Below are 21,312 nucleotides of genomic sequence, written 5' to 3' on the forward strand. Positions count from 1 at the left end.
AGATTTCATTGTGCTTTTGAAACACTGAGATACTGAGACAAAACAAGGTGGCTAACATGAAGAGCTGACAGACAGTGGTTCAAAACCTTCTTTTCTCCTTCAATCAAAAAGTTTTTATTAATTATATGTATTTATGAATACTAGCATTTATTATTACTACTACTACTACTACTACTACTACTACTACTACTACTATATGTCAGTCTCTGTAACAGGTACTTGGGATACAAAGACAAAAATCAAACAGCTTCTACCCACAAGGAGCTTTCATTCTCTGAGGAAATACAACGTGTCCACATATACATGTATACAAGATAAATACACAGTAAATTGCACAGAGGAGACATTAGCAGCTGTGATGAGCAAAGGCCTCATATAGGAAGTGGTGTTTGAATTGAGCTTGGCAAAGATGTTTTTAAAAGTACTCTAGTGCACTAGTCTAAAAAAGCATTTCCCTAACTGCATTTTATATGATATAAACAGGAAATACATTTCATGAGAAAACAACATGACTGATATTCTCACTAAAATATTAAACATAGAAATTACGTATCAATAATAGTTACTGCGTCTGACAGTTTTAGGTAGGAAAAGAAACTTAATTTCCTCTATTTTGCTCTAAAATTCCTATGACCTCCCTTGAGAGTTCAGGGGTTTTACAAACCAACATAGTCTCTTGAACTAATTTTAAATTTTGTCAATATTTGCCCCAGTGTTCCATAACCAAATCACTTTGGGTAATGTTAGTCAAAGCAATAGCCATGCGTTTCAAATACAGGATGGAGTGAGGCATAAAGAGAGCTAAAATATATTCATAAAGTTAACCCTAAGTAGATTTTTTTTATTTTGATTTTTTTGTCAATGGCTAGAGCTAAATACTAAACTACATTTAAAGAGTATCTGTTGTATATAAAATATAGGTTATATATAGAGATGGAAAGTTGAAATACAAAGTAACAAAGATACCCATTAGATGAAAATCAAAATGTCTTCTTGGTGATAGCATTCCTAGATTCTATCTCAGAGAAATTTATGTCGCAAAATACACTGCAGCAAAGTAGTTTTATCTGGTAACCCAAGCAATGCAATTTGCTTAAATATACATTTGGAAATTTTACACCAAACAAAAGCCACATTTATAGATATGCAGAATGTTTTGATATATTATGGTCTTAAGCAAATGCATACTTAGAAAAAGCAACTACATTTTAGAATTATGTTTAAAGTTGTGAAAGCATGGAAACAAAGATTATAATGACACTAAAAACAATTAATTTATATTAAGTGAACTAATGAAAAGAAATGTAAGTGAAGGTAGCCTAGCTGTACCTGATCTTAAACTGTATTATAAAGCAACAATCATCAAAACTACTTAGTACTAGCTAAGAACTAGAGTGGTGGACCAGTGGAATAGGTCAGGTATGCAAGACACAACAGTCAATGGCTATACTAATCTATTTGATAAATCCAAAGACTCCAGCTTCTGGGATAAGCAATCACTAATTAGCAAAAACTGCTGGGGAAACTGGAATATAGTATGGCAGAAACTGGGCATAGACCAACATCTTACACCCTATACCAAGATAAAGTCAAAATAAGTACAGGGTTTCTATATAAAGCAAACTAGGAGAGCAAGGAATAGTTTACTTTTCAGATCTATGGAGAAGGGGAAGAATTTATGACCAAACAAGAGATAGAGAATATTATGAAATGAAAAATGGATAATTATGACTACATTAAACTGAAAAGTTTTTGCATAAACAAAGTCAATGCATCCAAGATTAGGAAGGAAGCAGAAAGCTGGAAAACAATTTTTACAACCAGTGTCTCTGATAAAGGCCTCATTTCTAAAATATATAGAGAACAGAGTCAAATTTATAAGAATACAAGTCATTCTGCAATTGATAAATGGTCAAATGATATGAACAGGCAGTTTTCAGGAAGAAATTTCAGCTATCTATAGCCATATGAAAAAATGTTCTAAATCACTATTGATTAGAGAAATGCAAATCAAAATGACTCTGAGGTACCACATCACACCTGTCAGACTGGCTAACATGATGAAACAGAACAATGATAAATGTTGGAGAAGATGTGGAAAAATTTTAACACTAATGCATTATTGGTGGAGTTGTGAATTGACCCAACCATTCTGGACAGCAATTTGGAACTATGCCCTAAGGGCTATAAAATTGTGCATACCCTTTGACGCAACAATACCACTTCTAGGGCTATATCCCAAAGAGATCATAAAAATGGGAAAAGGACATGTACAAAAATATTTATAGCAGCTCTTACTGTGGTGGCAAAGAATTGGAAATTGAAGGGAAGCCCATCAATTGGGGAATGGCTAAACAAGTTGTGGTATATGAATGGAATGGAATACTAGTGGGCTATAAGAAATGATGAGCAGGCCGACTTCAGAAAAATCTGGAAAGACTTACATGAACTGATGCAGAGTGAAGTGAGCAGAATCAGGAGAACATTGTACACAGTAACAGCCACACTGTGTGATAACTGACTTTGACAGACATGGCTCTTCTCAGCAATGCAAGGATCTAAGACAACTCCAAAAGACTCAGGATGGAAAACCCTATCCACATCCAGAGAAAGAACTATGGAGTCTGAATGCAGATGTAAACATACTATTTGCTCTCTTTTTCCTGTGTTGTTTTGTTTTATTGCTTCATTCTCATGATTCCTCCCATTAGTTCTAATTGTTCTTTACATCATGACTAATGGGAAAATATGTTAAATATGAATGTATAAGTACAACTTATACCAGATTGCACATCATCTTGGGGGAGGGGAGAAAATGGAGGGGGAGAAAATTTAGAACTCAAAATCTTATGGAAGTGAATGTTGACAACTAAAAATAAGTAAATTATTTATTTAAAAAAATAATTAATTTTAAAGTGTATTATGAGTCAGATTCTCACTAAAAAATGTTTTTGCCATGATAACCTTTAAAGACAGAGCCAGGTATTTGGCTAGGAAAGGTATTGTCATAGCAATGAAATAAATACTGCTAGTCAGGATTAGTGGGTCTCCCTTTTAACTCTTCCTTTTCTTACTCCAGCTCCTTCTTTACTTTTGGAAAGACAAGGGAATAAAAAGGTCAAGTGAGAAAGAATTCTTCTGGCTCTTAGTTCTGCTTTTCTCCAAATTATAAAGGGAATGGGAGGAAGTAGATATTTGGCTTCCCTAAAAACCAGGGCTATGCCACCAAAACAATGTGACTTTCGGCAAGTCATATTATCATTTCTGTGCAGCATGGATAATACCTGTCATCTCTTCCTCCTCACCACATATACTGTTATATTTTCACATCAATAAAGTCTATGAAAATGTAGAGCCTACATCAGATTGCATGACATATTGGGGAGGGAGAGAAAAATTTAAAACTCAAAAACTTATGGAAGTGATTGTTGAAAACCAAAAATAAATTAATTTAAAAAAATAGAATTAAAAAAAAAGTCTACAAAAAAGATGCCAAATAGGGAGCTCTCAATTTCTTCACTTGATAGAAGCTGTACCCTACAGTAACCAACATCCAAAGACTTAATAATTGCTCAGTAATAAGGAAATGTGCTTTTTACAAGGGACAGTGTTTTGAATATAAAACAGTCTCAATATTAACTTAATACCTGAAAAGATCCTCTGATCTAGTCTTTATTTACCAGTGGAAAACATTATTATGTAATTTTTAAAAAATATTTTCATACTGTTCATTTTACTAATGTTAACTTATTTCTAGTCAGAGTCTGTTCCTCATCAGAATGAGCATGCAAATACTAAATAGTTTTAAGGAGTTTTTCCAATCAGAGAGAGACTTACCGTTAAATGTTATCAAGCACAGCTCTCCACTTGAAAAATATATATTCATTATGGTTACTCAACACTCATTCTATTCATATAGAGCTTTGAGGTGTACAAAATGCTTTCCTCATAATAACCCTGTATATTATTATCTCTAGTTTATCTCAAGACTGAGGTTGATAGAGGTTATATGATTCCCCAGGGTCCTAGAGTTTTAAATACCAGAGCCAGGATTGAATCCAAGCTCTCATTCCAATTCCAGTGCTTTTTCCATTATGTTACAAGCCTGATCAGTAGTCTTCTAATTCTCACTAGCATATACTCATGTAGAACAAAGTAGCAACAAGTTTTTGTTGGTGCTAATGATGCAAAGGCAAAGAAGACAAAAAGAAAGAAATCCCTCAACTTCATTTCAGAGAATAGGATTCAGGCACCAAAAATATGTCATTAATACACAAAATCAAATAATCTCCAAAATTTCCTTAATTGCATTAATTTTAAAAATAATACTCTGAAAAATGAGTTCCAGATCACAGCCATCTTAGATTCCACCATTACAGACATATCAATTTAAATAGTGAGATATGGCTTGATATTTTATAAGCAGATACTGAATGAGGAGGAAGAAATGTTCTTCATGTGCTATAAATGGCACTCCAATTTTACCTCCACTTCATTGTTCACCGCCAAGATGATTCCATATATTATTATCATTCAAAGTTATAATTCACCACAAATCATTCTATCATGTCATGTAAATCAAATTCTCCCAGCATAAGTTTTCTTCAGTTTCATCAAAAATAATCTTTATCCTGTAATATCATATTTAATGTACAAACTATTCCTCCTTGTTTCCTAGCATCCTCTATAAGATTTACTATCTTAATTGTGGCTTCTTAGTCTTCTGCATCTCTACTGTTCCAAAGCCCTTACACCATGAAAAGGAAATAAAGCAACCTCATCTCAGGTAGCACAACTACAGCACAATAATATAATACAAAAACTACATGAGGCAAATACAGACATCGTTTTTTTTAATTACACAGACAAAAGTTAGCTCAGACTCTATAAAATTAAAAATCTCATTCATAGAGTTTTGGCTTATTAGAACTAGATAGGATCTTGGAGAGAATCTCACTCCCTCATTTCAAAGTTTAGGAAACTGAAGACCAAAATGGTGATGCGACTTGTTCCAAAGTCCTAACTATGTTCAGTTAGCAGGAAAGTTGGGACCCAAGCCCCAATCTCCTGACTCCACACCCAAGGCTCCTGACATTCTGCTTCCATTGATTTTTAGAGAACTAGAGCAACAAAGAAACACAATCTTCTCAAAAATAAGCTGATAAAAGGCTGTCTACAATTCCATGCAAGATTCAGTGTTCCAAAGAAATTCTTACTAAAAAAAAAAATTATTCCTCCTAAAAAATGAGACAGAAATGTGATTTTGTACTTTCTATGGTACAATGAAATATGAAAGCAAAGAATATCTTTAGCCTATTCCAGACTGAAAGGATTTGCTTTAAATCTATTTTTCCTACATATTGATGAAAACTGACCAAGGTTATAAAAGAGAGTAAATCTTTTCCATACTACAAAAGCTTCCAAGACAAACAAGAGGAAATGTTATTAAAAATAACCGTACCATCAGTAGTAGCTTGAACTTCACTTCAATAACTAAAATATAACACTCTCCCAGTACTTCTACCTTGCCCTCGAAAAGTCAAACAAAACAAGGACTTCATGTGGAACCAAAAGCAAAATGGTTCAAGGCAATAAAGCCTTGCAATAAAACTGCATCTTTCTAGAAATATGAGAGTTAAAAAGCCCTTTTAATCCATATTCAGTCTGTCTCGGCTCCAGCGATCTAAAATTCCCAGAAGGGATCACTAATCACTAATAAAGACAAATAAGAATGCTAATTTGGGACAATGAAAAATAAGGTAGGTTTGAGGTTTTGTGTTTTTCGTTTTGGGTGGAGGTAAGGATGGGCAACAGTGAGGGGAGTCCTATTTATTTACTTTTAAAATACACGAGTCTGGCCAAAGAAGAACAAAATAATATTTATACACTTGCGCTGTCTGCTATCCACCCAAATGGTATAAAGAATATATGCTTAGTAAAGTTCATATTTACTCATAACTTATACAAACAAGTATACCCAAAGAATTTATTCATATCAATAAAAATGTATATATCCATAAAATAACAAAAACCACAGATTTGCATGAAGAACTTGCTATGGTTGCTGAGTATTTTTCCTCAAAGAGATAGTTTAATAAATGGTAACATCAAGATTTTAAAGACAGAAATTGTACCTATGTTTAAGAGGAAATGTTACATCAATTAGGATAAGGTCAATAACAACATAAAACAAAGCGTATTCAAAATCATTTGTTTTTCTCACTTTCTAAACAGGTTAAGAAGTTGAGTTTGTATTGATTGATTGTACTTGATCATCTTACCCTAGCGTAGTATGACAAAATTAGTTAACTACTTCATATTTCAAGTACTGGTTGACTTTCAAATGTCTCAGAAAAAAGAATATCTTAACATACAGGGGAAAAAAACAATGAGAAATTAAACAGGTCAAGCCTTGGTTTCCCCAATCCAACCTGCTCAATCACGTTTTGTATCCACCTACATTTAGCAAAATGCTCACCAAATTAACTGTTCTTTATTACAACAAAATTGTGTGCATTTGGTTAGTTTCTTTGACTATATCTGCTGTGACATTAAACCAACTTAAATGGATTGCAAATCTTTAAGGAAGGAATACAATTTAGAATTAAGCTTTCTCTTTTGATGGGTATACATGGGTGACATGGAATAAATTTAGCATGTAAAGCAGATGTTATGTATTAACCACATTTACAGGGACTTACTGCAATGGAAAGAGATAACTGAATGTTTTAAAAAATAATAAAAGCTATTTTTCTACTAAGAACTATTATAAAATCAAAGTTAAATTGAAGCAGAACTGTGAGACAGCTGGCATTAAAGCATAAGAAATTACTTAATGGTTCTCTTTACAGAATAAGTTGTCATCCTGCCTGTTAATTAAACTGTTTTAAAAGCACAGTATGGTAACTGTTGTAGCATATACAACATAAAATAACAGATAATAGTCCCTCTCTTCTGGGTTATCTATTCTTCCTCCTTTTGCTATACAAATTCAGAATCTATGATGATTCTGTCTAATCTTTATTATCTGTGGAAAAGGGAGTCTGCAGAACAAAGTATAAACAATAGAAATATTTAGCCTTTTTAGGGTAAAGTATTTATGTGAAAGTTCTAATTATAAATTATTCTTATCTATCTACATGTAACATGCCATCTTTAATATACTGAAAATGATGTCAAGGTCAGAAAGATATATTTTTATTTATTCTTCCTAGTACTAATGATGGGTGTGTGCTGTTTAAATCACACTTTTTCAGTAGTCTATACCAGGATAAACAGTACACGTGAATAAGACAGCCATAAGTGAGTCTGTGACCATGACATAAAACAAACCTAACTGGCTCATTCAAGGATCAAAACTGTAACCTTAACTTCATTAGAGGTAAGCTATAATCAAATGAGCTAGCACAGGGGTGTGGAACCTGTGGCCTTAAGGCCACATGTGGCCTTCTAGGTCCTTAAGAGCAGCCTTTTGACAGAATCCAAATGTTATAGAACAAATTCTTTTATTTTTATTAATATATTTTGTCTTTTACATTTATGTTTTATTTTTAAAATGAACGATATTCATGCAAATAAAACATGGCATCATCAGTTTCATAACATGCTAAAGGTGGACGATGAGGTATTCAGTGTGGATTTGCCATATCATTCTAAAATGTGTTGGCTATCAGAGACAGATGTTAGTCAAAATTTTATCTCTGTGAAAACATATAGTTAAATTTTATGAAGAACAAAATCAGCAATGTGAATTATTAAAAGATTTCTACAGGAATGCTGCACTTCTGCATGACATCATGTCAAGTCAAAACGACTTGAATATTTCTTTGACAAGTAAAACTAAGTCAATATATGATATGTGCCAAAAAAAAAAAAAATCCAAGCATTTCAAAAAAAGCTATCTTTTTTCAAAACACTTCTTCAAAAGAAAATTTTGGATAAACATTTCCCCCAGTTAGCAAGGGTCACTGATGAGCAGGATGATATATGGGAATCATTTGAAGAACACGTAGCTATTACAGACCTACACAATGAAAAGTTCACTGACTTTGAGAATCATTAACATCATACTCAAATTAGCATTTCAGCCTCACTTAGATGATATCACCAAGGCATCTAAAGAACTACAGATAAAATTGATTGAGCTCTCAGTAGATGACATTTTAGTCATTGTTTGATGCTAAGAAAGATCCGATTGAAATATGGAAAAATGCAATAGAATACCCACACCTTTGGCAACATGTCTGAAAAAGGTTTTCTTGCTTTTCAACCACTTATTGCTGCAAATCTACATTTTCCTTCCTAACCCAAATCAAGATACCCTTAAGGTCACAAATGACTGATACCCATCTAGAGGATCAACTGAAACTGCAGACCTCCATGCTGCAACCAAATATTTAAATGCTTTCCAACCAAAAGCAGATACAACAAAGTCATTAAAAGGTTAATTAACTTTAAAATTAACAAAATTTTCATTTTTTGAAATTATTAAGTACACAGTAGTTCAATTTTTACAAAATAATGTACATTGTTAGGTATATCTAATTGAAGTTTCTTGAATGTGGTCTTATTTGATTATAAGCTAAATATTAATGCAGTCTTCCAACATGAAAAGGTTTCCAACCCTTAGGCTAGCATATTGTACTTGAAAGTAATAAAATCACAATTCTTTGAAAAAAGTTCCAGAACTCCAGTTTTTTTCAGAACTCAATGACTTTCTTCCAATTAAAACAAATTAGTGGGATTTTACTATGATTGCATTTTTAAAATTATATAAGAGAGTTCATGGGATTTTTCCACACATTTTCTTAAATGTAGCTTAAATTTATAACATCTTCTAAAAATCAACATGTTCTATTCAAGTGACATATTAATATTAGTTAATTTTTCATCTAATCAACTTAAGGATTAAGAGGAACTGCAAAACAAAAATACTTCAACTGGAAATAATCAAGTTAAATATAAAAGTTTAATTATGCTTTTATCTTTAAGAATACCACTGTATTTTGGAATTATCTTTTATTTTTTACCAACTTATTTAATAAATATACTAGCTAAGTTTAAAATGACCCCAAAAGCTTATCTTATCATTTAAAAAAATAACTAGATTGCCACAGGTAATTACTTTATCCAAAAAATAAATTCCCCTCAAAAATCATCCCTAATCAGTAGACCATTCACTTTCCATGATGCTTAACCCCACTCTTAATTACATCAGATAATTTCTACACTGGGAACCATGGATTACTTACTTGTTAAAAAAAGGTTCAATGAGTTTTGATCTGGCAGACACATGAATTTTTGGAGGACTGAGAAAAGAACCTAATTAAAAAAAAAAGAGGCAAGACATTATAAATTATTATGTACATGAGGTTTGAAAATTCAGGTAAAAACATACACATACACACAGACACACAGACACACACACACACACACACATTAACAAACAAGTTTGACAGGGGACGAAAGTACTCATAAGAACCAAGTTCCACACTGAATGAAGGACTCAGGGAGGGGAAAATTACTCCATTCCCTGCCCAGAAGTTCTCCCACATAGCTTCCCTTTCTACTCTGACTTCCACCTCATACACCCTCCCACCTCCAAATGAGTGAGTCATAAGAAAAGGTAGACAGGTAAGTCCCCCCCCCAAATTATATGAATTCTTGACATTGCCATGTATATACTACCTAGGAAATTAGACATGGAGATGAAACACAGTCCTGTAATGTATGCATCATAGCCTGCCTCGTGGAGCTGTTCAGATGCAGTATCATAACTTGGAAATCCTTCTGCACTTTCTAAAAGGAAAGAAAAAAAAAAAAGGTTTTCCCAAGGGTGCCATGAAATATAATGATGCCTTCTTTGTACACTGAACTCCATCATGTTAATAATCTCTACAGAAATATCCTGTGTGACCATAAAATCATGTCTAAAAAAATCATTTCAGTAAAAAAAAAAAAATATTTCAGTAGTTTAAATATTTCCTATTTTCTCCCACAGCCCAAGACTTACTTTGATATGGTTAATATGCTTCCTGACAAGAGCTGCTATCTTTAGCAATGTCAAATGCCTTACCTACATAATAATATTAACTTTATCAAACATCAAAGATTTTAGAAGAGTATCTAATTTTCAAATATTTCAGTTTTATAAGCCTTAGAACTCAGAAAGTACACCTTCACCTGATTTTAATGGTTAATACCTTAAAAACTGCAAAACTTACCCTCCCCAAAGTAGAAGCCAAATTTCTAATACTGCCAACCTATAAGTACCCTAATGCTAAAAATTCTATTTCTGAAACCATTCCAAATTCATGAAAAGATTTCTTACCTTAAAAGATTACATTAACAAGTAGAACCCAATCTAACAGGACTGAACTCGCTGAAAAGTTAGACTAACGGCTCAGGCTCAGAACATTTCCCAGGGAATTTCTGTACTATATCTTCAAATTTAAGCAACAAAATGTAAAAGCACAACTGAATCCAAAACAATACCAAATCCTCAGAATAATGTTATCTGTCCTTAGGGTCAATACTATGGAACTATCTTACTGACAAGGCCAACTCAAAGACCTTTTACTATTATATTATACTTAGTTATCCTGGAGTTGAAAGAGGTGGGGAAGGAGGGAGTAATTAAACCTATTTAGATGTAGTCTACTTGAGACAGTCCTGCCCTACACTGTGAAAACAGGCATAGCAAAGTTCCAACATGCAAGCATAAAATAACACAAAAAAATAGATATAGCAGAGTTTGACAAATCAGTACAGTATTCTCCTGATCATTTAAGATAAAAGCCAGGAAAGCTGCAATATTAAAATCAAATAATGAATATAAGTAATAGTTTAAAAAAAAAAAAGTATTTCGGGGAAGCTAAGTGGCACAGTGGATAGAGCTTCAGCCTCGGAGTCAGGAGGACCTGAGTTCAAATCTGGTCTCAGACACTTGACAACTTACTAGCTGTGTGACCCTGGGCAAGTCACTTAACCCTGATTACCTCACCAAAAAAAACCAAAAAAAGGCATTTTTACATAAATACAATGTTCATCACAGAGAATTTCCTAACCACCAAAAGATAATAAATAAGAATACTTTAAGCTTGAAACTTTTGTCTTTCCAAAAATGTTCCTTATCTACATAACTTAATTCCTTAAATCTCCTACCAGCTGTTTCATTCACACATACACACACATTTTTCAAAGTCATTCATTAGGAATAATCTAAATTTCTTTCTTTTATCCCCTTTCACTTGAGCTAATTATCCAGAATGAAAAACAATTAACTATAATCTAGGATGTTTAAAATTCTATGCTTCGAAAGTTATAAAGCATTAATCTATAATTGATGACTTGAAATTTTCAGTTAAAACTACAGGAATCTAGGGGCAGCTAGGTGGCACAGTAGATAGAGCACCAGCCCTGGAGTCTGGAAGACCTCAGTTCAAATTCAGCCTCAGATACGTTAACTGCAACTGCTTCACAAAAAAAAACAACAACAACAACAAAAAAAACACCCCACACACAAAAAACCAAAACAAAACAGGAGGAATCTAATGAAATATCTCTGGAGCACATAACAATGACACAATTAGGCCAATGTAAACAAATTATGTATACAGTTTGAAAAAGAGAAAAAGGAACTCAGCACAGGGTTATAGATCAGATGGAGTAAAACCAAACGTTTCTCAGTCTGGAAGCATTCCTCCCTATGTTCAGTTTTCTCAATTGCTACCTTGATTACTTGCCCTGCTTCCATTCCCATACCAGGTTAACAGAGAATATGGGGATTTCCATTCCTCCCAGTCCAGAGGCACAGTTCTCAAACTTGCCAAGGGCACAAAAAAATTACAGTGTTGGTGCTTAACTATAAACAGTTATCTCTTTAGATTAAAAGGATATGTCTCGAAGAAAAAAAAATCCCTTTTATTATTGGAAAAATGCCACCAGTGTCAAGTGATGATATATGTTTGAATTATGTTGCTCCTCAATGATCAAGCTATCCAACTAAGAACACATTTAAACAGGATACAGACATGGTTAATCAGAAACCAGCAATACAAACAATGTTGGCCATTAGCTAGTGAATTCCACGACAACTTCCACTCATTAAAGAGTATATCAATAAAGTTTATTAATTCATAATCAAAAGGCTTCACTGCCTTAAACTCTTACCAACTTTAGGAGGGCTGAATGGTGCCTCTTTTAATCGCTTTTCCAGTTCTGCAAGGGATGTGTTGTTAATAATATCCTGCAAAGAACAAGCAATTACTATATATTGTATTGGATAACTATATTTGATGATAGTTAACTACTAAATACAATGAATACTGTCACCTTATGTCCTTTAGTGACATAAGGATGTCAAAGTTTACCAAATATGCTAAGCAGGAAGGTTTTATATTTAGTACGTCAGATATAGCTATGATCAGAATAGGTCTTTTCTGGATGAATCTATTTCTACAGTACTGTAGTAGGTAATGGTTTGGCAAAACTATGCCTTTGCCACAATACTTCATCATTTCAATTATATGATAGGCACTTGAAAAATGTCAAATGGTCACAAAAATACCTCAGTTACAAAAGGTATCAATTTTTTTAAACAGGAAAATTGTGAAAAATTGGCAATCATAACTCAGATTTGGAAATTACCTTAAAAGGTTGTGTGCTTGCCATCAGTTTAGTATCCAGTAACCTAAAATTTAAAAATGGTCAAAATGTAAACAAAATGTAATTGATATCAAAAAAATTAATTTATTACTTATTTGGATATGATCCTCTCAAAGTTAAAAAAAAATAAAGGCTAGTGTTGCCAAATGCAATGAAGAGAACTTTCTCTAATCTTCAGATTAAAAGGTGTATTCCAGTTATGTTAATATAAATATGTTAGAAACTTATTGTATTTTACTAAACAGTTCACAGTAGCAATGCAAACAGAGGTATTTGTTGGAAGAGTCCTGCCTCTGTAGTGTTACTTCTAGCAGTGAACTGACATATTCCTCTGCTACCAAAATGCAGAGTACAATGATTCAATCTAAGTTAATTCAACAAACATGCATGAGGTGTCTGTTATGTGCAAAGCACCACTTTAAGAGCCAATGACACAAAGAAAAACAAAATAAAAAAAGTTCCTGCCCTTAAAGAACTTATACCATACTAAAAGATGCAATATGTGTACATATTTGTAAATATAAGATAATGTGATGATGGAGAGCAGACTTATACATAGGAGGATCAGCAAAGGTGGCACATGGGGAATCAGGGGTAGGAGTTGGGGGAAAAAAAACAACCTTTATTAAGAACCTTTAATGTGCCAGGCATTGTGCTAAGTACTTTAAATACACTATCTCTTTTGATCTTCACAACAACTCCATGAGGTAGGTTTTGAACTTTGAATCAAGGATAAGGACTGCAAGAGGGAGAATGGAAGAGGGCACATTTTCCAAGCATGGGGCAAAGACATGGAAGTAAGAAATCAAATGGACAATTCAAAGAGCTCATGACAAAACAACGGATAAAGAGGATCACAGAAAATAAAAGACAATGACAATTACATAAAACTAAAAAATTTTTGCACAAAATCAATATAGCTAAAATTAGAAGGGAAATAGTTACTGTGAAAAAATCTTTGTGGCAAGTTTCTCTGATAAAGTTCTCAGTTCCAAGATATGTAGATATTGAAAGGCATAAGGAGAGCCATTCCCCATTTGATAAATGCTCAAAAGCTATGAACAGTTAGTTTTCAAAGGAAGACACTCAAGCTATGAATAGCAATGTAAAAATTGCTCCAAATCATTAATAAATAGAAAAATGGAAATTGGCAAAAATGGCAAAAAAGGAAAATTAAATTGTTGGGAAGGATTATGAGAAAACAGGCACCCAAATGCACTGAGTTGTGAACCAGTTCAACCATTTTGGAAATATCTGATACCATATCCAAAAAGTCTCCTAACCATGAATATCCTTTGACTCACTGATACCTCTAATATATCTAGACTTCAAAGAGATCAAAGAAAAAGGAAAAGGACATATATGTATTACTTAAAATATTTACAATCACTTTTTCTGTAGAAGCAAAGAATTAGAGACAGAAGAGTTACCATCAATTGGGGAACAGCTGAACATATTACAGTGTATTACTGCAATAGAATAATATTTTGTTGTAAAATGATGAAAGGGATATGAGTTCAAAAAAGCCTGGGAAAATTTGTATGAACTGATACAGTGAAGTGACCATAATCAGGAGAACAATTTATTCAGTAACAACACTGTAAAGACAAAACCTTTGAAAGACTTAAGAACTTTAACCAAAGCAATAACCAACCATGATTCCCAAGGGCTAATAATGATGAATTATGCTACCTACCTGACAGAGGGGTGATGGACTCAAGATGCACAATGAAACGTGTTTTTTAGGCATTGACAATGTCTAAAATTTGTTTTGACTATGCATACTTGTTGCAAATGTTTTTATTTTTTTTTTAATTAAGGGAAGATTGGGAAGGATTGAAAATAAATGCTTGTTGGGGCAGCTAGGTGGCGCAGTGCACAGAGCTCCAGCCTTAGAGTGAGGAGGACCTGAGTTCAAATCTGACCTCAGACACTTGACACTTAACTAGCTGTGTGACCCTGGGCAAGTCACTTAACCCCAAATGCCTCACCAAAAAACAAAACAAAAAAAAAAGAAAATAAATGCTTGTTAACTGGAAACAATTTATTTTTTTTAAATGGACAGTTCAGGGAAGACCAAGTAGGTCAGTTTGGGTGTATTATAGATTGTACAAAGGGGAGTAATGTACTTACTAGAGATGTAGGCTGGAACCAGAATGCAAAGGGCTTTAAACAGCAATCTGAGGGTTCATATATTTTTTAATCTTCTTCAGATATTTTCAAGGACAGAATATTCTCACACTATTATATAATTTCCACCATTAACTGTTACTACTCAACTTTTAAGTTTGAATTCCTATATTCACGAATAACATTAAAGATCTGTGATACTTTATCACTATAGTGCTATATGGATGAGAAATTTAAAAAATTAACTAGTGTAACATAAAAACTTACTGTTTTCCACCACAGAAAAATAATTTCAGTGTATAAGGTACAGGAATAGCATACCTAGAGCAGGTTGGCTCCATTAAAGTCTCTCCCAGTCCTCAGACAGTGTTAGGTCTGAGTTTCATCTTATAGAAAACATCTGAATTCTCTGTGGTAAATATCTGACCTGACATTTCCAGAAGTAAAAATCAACTTTAATTGTTCCAAGGCACTAAAATCTGAAGGCAATGAATTTAAGAGCTAAAAACACTTGCTCTTAGATCTTGCCTCTCTACAAAGTACTCTATACAGACTATTCAATATTTATAAGATTCAATAATTTTATAAGAAATCACCATCTCAGCAAATTTCCTCAGTTCTTTTCATTTTAGAATGCATATGAAGAGACAGAGAAAAAGGCAAAATACCCTCTTGCACCCTGGATTCAGTGCCAACACCCAAGCTGTCTTATTTTGAGAATTCTTAAAAAGGAATTCCAAAAATAATCACAAAGCTAAAATTTTGAAACCATCAGTAAATAACGCAGAAGGGATAAGAGTCTATCAACCTTTTCTTCCAGCTCACAGTCCCATGAAATTACAGCATACATATAGTACAACCCCAAATATAATATATCTGTGGCAAATGCTATTTCACGTGAGAGATAACAGTGAAAAGAAAGCTTACCTGGGGAAGACACATGTTGTTACCTCCTTAAATTCATTTAAGTCCTAAAACGCAAAACATTAACTCATTATAGCTAGATTGACACATTCTATATTCATAACCATAAATTGTTACGTTCAATACGAAAAATTCAATATCCAGAAACAACACAGGGCTTTGTCCTTTCTGTGGGAATGTTTCCAGAAACTTTCCAAATGAACTGTGGCACTTCAGAAAGGCATTCTAAAGTAAAAAACTTTAAGATCTACTTCTGAGATTTTATTTCATTTCCTTTGAAAACTCAAAATTCGAACAACAATGTGTGCTTACAAAACAATAGTACCAATGAAAAACTGTTGAACTAATTAATCATACAAAAAAACTCTGATGTTTCTGAAAAAATACATAAAGTTATATTCTTCTATAGGCCCATAGCTAAAGTAGCAAAGCATCCTGAGAGAAAGACAGGGAGCAGCATGTGACAGGCCAGTCCAACCCTCACCCTTGACCACAATTTCCCCCCCCTCAGACACTGATGAAGACAGCCCAGGATGCTCAACCCAAGAACCTAAGGAATGGTAATGTTTCTGGTAGAATGCCTACAGTCATCCTGGGAAACATCCTCTGTGGAGATTCAGCCTGGCAACTGCTCCTGCAGGTGCTATAGCTACAGTTACTGAAGACTCAGAAAAGAAAGTTCTTGCTATCAAAATCTTTGTCAAATGGTTCAACATCAGAAACTGGTATGATTTTATCAGTGGAAATAATATTAAAGAAGAAACATTAACATTTGCTTTGTTGCTGAACTCTGAAGACCATGGCACCTTTTCATCTGGCTTGCAACTGAAACCTACTGTAAGTGTTGTCTTCCCATTAGAAAGTGAGGTCCCTGAGAGTATGGACTGTTTTATTTTTCTATTTATATCCCTAGCACTTGGCACAATGCTTTGCACATAGTAAGCACTTTGTTTATTCATTCATTCTAGATACTTTCATGTAACCAAGAAATCTAATTCTAGTAAGAGGTAACACCTTGTGCTTTCATATAAGACCAAGTACATTAAGATAATGAACTTACATCAGCTGTATCTAAGTTATCAAAAAAAAAACAAAACCCTGATTCAGCAAACAGACATACTAAAAAACAGGGTAAGCACTTAGTAAGCATACAAATACCTCTTTAAGATACTTGTTAAAGTTAGGCATGTAAAAACATAGTATCTCCAACTATTCAGGCTACCCTGACAATTATGAAAGCAACATTATTAGGCTAGGGCTAAAATTAGACATTTCTCCAGCAATCTCTCTGTTAACCTCCTCTCTCCCATTTCCAATTGCCCTTCAGATATTGCAAACTGGATGTCCTGTAGACAATTTAAACTCAACATGTCCAAAAAAGAACTCATTATTATAATGTTTCCCCCTAAACTCTCTCTTCTCTTACATTCCCTATTATTGCAGAGAACACTATCCTCCCAGTCCTTCAGGCTAGTAACCCAGGAGTCATCTTGAACTCAAGAATCACTCTCACCCCATATCCAAAATCTCTTGTACAAGGCCTTTCAATTTCACCTTCGCAGTATCTCTCCAATACTCCCCATTCTCTCCTCTAACAGTGCCACTGCTCTAGTGCAGGCTCTCATCACCTCACATGCAGTTTATTACAACAGCCTGCTCATAGGTCTGCTTCATATTTCTCCCCACTCCAATCCATCCTCCACTCAGCCACCAAAGTGATTTTCCCAAAGCACAGGTCTGATCATGTCACCCTCTACTCAATAAACTTCCGTGGTTCCCTATTGCCTCCAGGTGCAAATACAAAATGTTCTATTGGGCATTCAAAGCCCTTCATAACCTAGCTTCCTCTTATCTTTTCCAGTTTTCTCACACCTTACTCTCTACCATGTAATCTTTGATCTAGTGATACTGGCCTCTAGGCTGTTTCAGCAACAAGACACCAGTCTCTCGGCTAGGGGCATTTTCTCTGGCTATTCCCCCATGCCTGAAATGCTCTCCCTCCTCAACTAGGTCTCCTGACTCTCCTGGCTTTTCTTTCTTAAAGTGCCAACTAAAAGTCTCATCTTTTACAGGAAACCTTTCCCAATCTCTCTTAATTCTAGTGCCTTTCCTCTATATTTATCCTGTATATGTTGCTTTATATTTGTTTGCATGTTTTCTCCTCCATTTGATGGTGAGCTCCTTGAGGGCAGGGAATATCTGGCACCAGGACCCAGGTTTGAACGCTTGGTGATCTACTACTCCAAGCTGTATCCCAGAAAAGGACATGAGATTAGGTAAGTACAAATGGAAATGAACCTGTACGTAATTAGTAAAGAGATGAAGGATCCTTCAGAAGGAATGCTACTAACAGCAATATTCATTTATGTTCTAAAACTACTATAGTTTTCTCGATGATAACATGTTGGGAATATTTTAGAAGGAACACTTCTTCCAGCATGAGTCGGACTAAAAGACAGTAATGATTCTGTAATTAGTATTATGACTGTAATAGAGAGCAGAATTCTATATAAGGTCTTATCTACTCTCTAATCAGATACCAAAAAGATTTCATTATGAGACAGTTTCCTAGAAAAAAGTTTCAACGACAAAGATCCCAAATAAAGTATGGAGCATATGGCTCTAAAATAACTAGGAAATTAATACTACTGGCTTGCATTTACATAGTACTTTAAGGTTTACAATATACTTTCCTCACAAAAACCTTGTGCCATAAGTTGTTACAAGTATAACTCTCCTCATTTTAGATAGGAGAAGCTTGAGGTTCCAAGAAATTACTAAAAACTCTTTTTCTTCTTGGGAGCTCATTTTATTTCAGACATTACTCTATTTATTCTCATGATTTCCTTCTTAGGTAGGAACAGAGGAACTATCAGCAACATCTGACAGAAAGAAATAAACAAGCAGATTGACTTGCTCAGAGATATGAAACAATAGAGTCAGAACCAAACTCAATTATTCTAAATACTTAATCTATAAAACCTAGTGTTCTTTTAAGTATTATCTGATGCCAGATTAGAGTAATTAAATTCCTTCACCCAGAAAAATATTTGAATATCTATGTCCAAGGTAGGTTAATACACAGCCCACTAAATCAGTCACAATATACTGGGGACAGAAACAGCAGATGAACAATGAGCAGTTCTAAGAAACAACTAAGAGGAAAAGAGTGGGCTCAATCACCCTTAAGAAAATGCACCATGGGGGGCCTCCCAGCCTTGCTCATAAAGCCAATCAGGGAGACAGAGGGTTGTGGCTCTGGCATCCCTGGGACCCTGGTGCCTACTATTATGATGAATGTCTTCCAGGGAGTCACTGGCATCTTTATTCTATCCTTCATCTCCAAAGATCTGAATTGGGATATTATCAGCACCATGATGGTGACTTATACGTCGTCCAGCTATCTCTTTTGGTTGATCGCTTTTCTGGACTAGCTCAACTCTCTCTTTGGATCACAATTAAAAAATGAAACTATCTGCTATCTTAATTATCACTTACTGGTCTTGAGGAAGAAGACAATCTATGCAATTCTCATCTAGGTAAGAAAGAAAAATATTCTAGATGTTAAAGCACATGCTAATCTGAAGACTGAAAACATCTGTTTGGAAAACAGCTGCCTTAAGCATTTACCCTCTAGATAAGTTTTTGCCTCATTCTAAAGTTCAGTATTTTCTCCTTCCATATCTTTTTCTAATTACTCATTCTCAAACTGCACGCCAAGTTTACCTGAAGTATATGTCTAATACCTGAAAATGCTTGTACTTTTATGATTCAAAAGGATACTGCTTTAATGAGATACAGATTACTCTCTTTCCCCCTGGGAATCTAAAGACATGAAGTTGGGTTCTCCCCTCTTCTCCCATTATTTGCACCAAAAACAAATAATGTATTTAAGTTGAATGAATGGCTACAGTTTGGGAATCACAAAGAGATAGTGTTCAGAGGAAAAACTTTTACTAATGATGTTGAAACTGTAACAAGCTGTATTTTCCCCAAAAGTTCATCTTAAATTTGTCTCCTTTGGGTATTTCCCCCCCACTTTTCTATGGGGAAAAAAAAGATGTTTCAAATTTTCAATGATACCAAGCTACTCATTTTCATAAAAGCCCATCTTTTTAACATCAATATTCTCCTTGTAATGCTTTATGACCAAAAATAAGGGAACATTCCATTTCAGAAGAACTAAAACTGAAGGTGATCTGCAAAGCCATGAAAAAAATACATAAAGGATTTAAGTAGGTTTCAGCATTATTACCAACAATTACTTCTACACACACACAATATATATAATATGTATACACACACATACATAGTATAAATATACATATACATGTGTATATATGTATATATGGATGTATTTATATATATACACACATACACACATGTGTGTTTGTGTGTGTGTGTGTGTGTGTTTGTAATGATATGGCCAAAGATACATGACAGGAAAATGAGGCAGTTTGGTTATGTTGTCAGATGAGGGATGAAAGACAGACAGACAAGTACAATAGTTTCCAGGATATATTTAAAAGAGCCAGAAGAAAATCTCCATTGTAATTTAAGAAAGACACAAGCAAAAATTGTACATACAGGATGAAACAGTGTGGTTGGTTTGTAATACACAGTAAGAAAAAGAAGAAGTGTTCACATCAAAGAGATCACAGATAAGAAGTAATCATGCAAGGCAATGGGTTAGATGTTATTGGGAACAGCACAATGAATACTATTGGTCTCATGCCCTTAAAGAGCTAGCAAACTATGAAACATCCAAGAGATCGAGCCAAGGAGCAAAGTAAACAAAACCAGGAGAATATACACAACTTCAGGCAGAGAGATGGAAAGAGACTACAGGATTTAAATGTTATATATGCTTGTCAGATCATGGTTTTGTGGTTGATCTTACTTAAATGACTTTCTGTGTTACACAAAAGGGTTCAATGGGAGAAAGGATAATAATATACATGGAAAAGATTTTTTTAAAGTATCAATTAAGTTCTTTTTTTAAAAGACAGAAGTTAAATTGAGGGGATGCCCATCAATTGGGGAACGGCTGGACAAGTTGTGGTATATGAATGTAATGGAATACTATTGTGCTATAAGTAATGAGGGGCACTAGGTGGAGCAGTGTATACAGCATCAGTCCTGGAGTCAGGAGGACCTGAGTTCAAATTCGGTCTCAGACCAGAGACTTAACACTAACTAGCTGTATGGGCAAGTCACTTAACCCCAACTGCCTCACCCAAAAAAAAATTCTTGAGGCAGCTAGACGGCATAGTGAATAGAGCTCCAGCCTTGGAGTGAGGAGGACCTGAGTTCAAATCTGGCCTCAGACACTTGACACTTACTAGCTGTGTGATCTTGGGCAAGTCACTTAACCCTGATTGCCTAGCAAAAAAAAAAAAAGTAGGGCCAGCTAGGTGGCGCAGTGGATAGAGCACTGGCCCTAAAGTCAGGAGGATCTGAGTTCAAACTCGGCCTCAGACCAAACACTTGACACTTACTAGCTATGTGACCCTGGGCAAGTCACTTAACCTCAATTGCCTAAAAAAAAGAAAGAAAGAAAGAAAGAAAGAAAGAAAGAAAGAAAGAAAGAAA

General features: G+C 34.4%; 1 protein-coding gene across 1 annotated transcript in view; it reads right to left on the reverse strand.

The window, feature by feature from the left end:
* The window catches only part of PARN (poly(A)-specific ribonuclease), a 182,551-nt gene that overhangs the window by 130,821 nt on the left and 30,418 nt on the right, over positions 1–21,312 (reverse strand). Inside the window, exons 14-18 of the mRNA XM_027839597.1 lie at positions 15,724–15,767; positions 12,649–12,691; positions 12,172–12,247; positions 9,688–9,798; positions 9,252–9,321 (exon numbers count right to left, since the gene is read on the reverse strand). Of these exons, the coding sequence (XP_027695398.1) occupies positions 9,252–9,321; positions 9,688–9,798; positions 12,172–12,247; positions 12,649–12,691; positions 15,724–15,767 (344 nt within the window). The remainder of the gene's footprint in view (positions 1–9,251; positions 9,322–9,687; positions 9,799–12,171; positions 12,248–12,648; positions 12,692–15,723; positions 15,768–21,312) is intronic.

Source organism: Vombatus ursinus, unplaced genomic scaffold (genome assembly GCF_900497805.2).
Source record: "Vombatus ursinus unplaced genomic scaffold, bare-nosed wombat genome assembly UNPS02014832.1, whole genome shotgun sequence".
In the NCBI taxonomy this organism is placed as follows: domain Eukaryota; kingdom Metazoa; phylum Chordata; class Mammalia; order Diprotodontia; family Vombatidae; genus Vombatus; species Vombatus ursinus.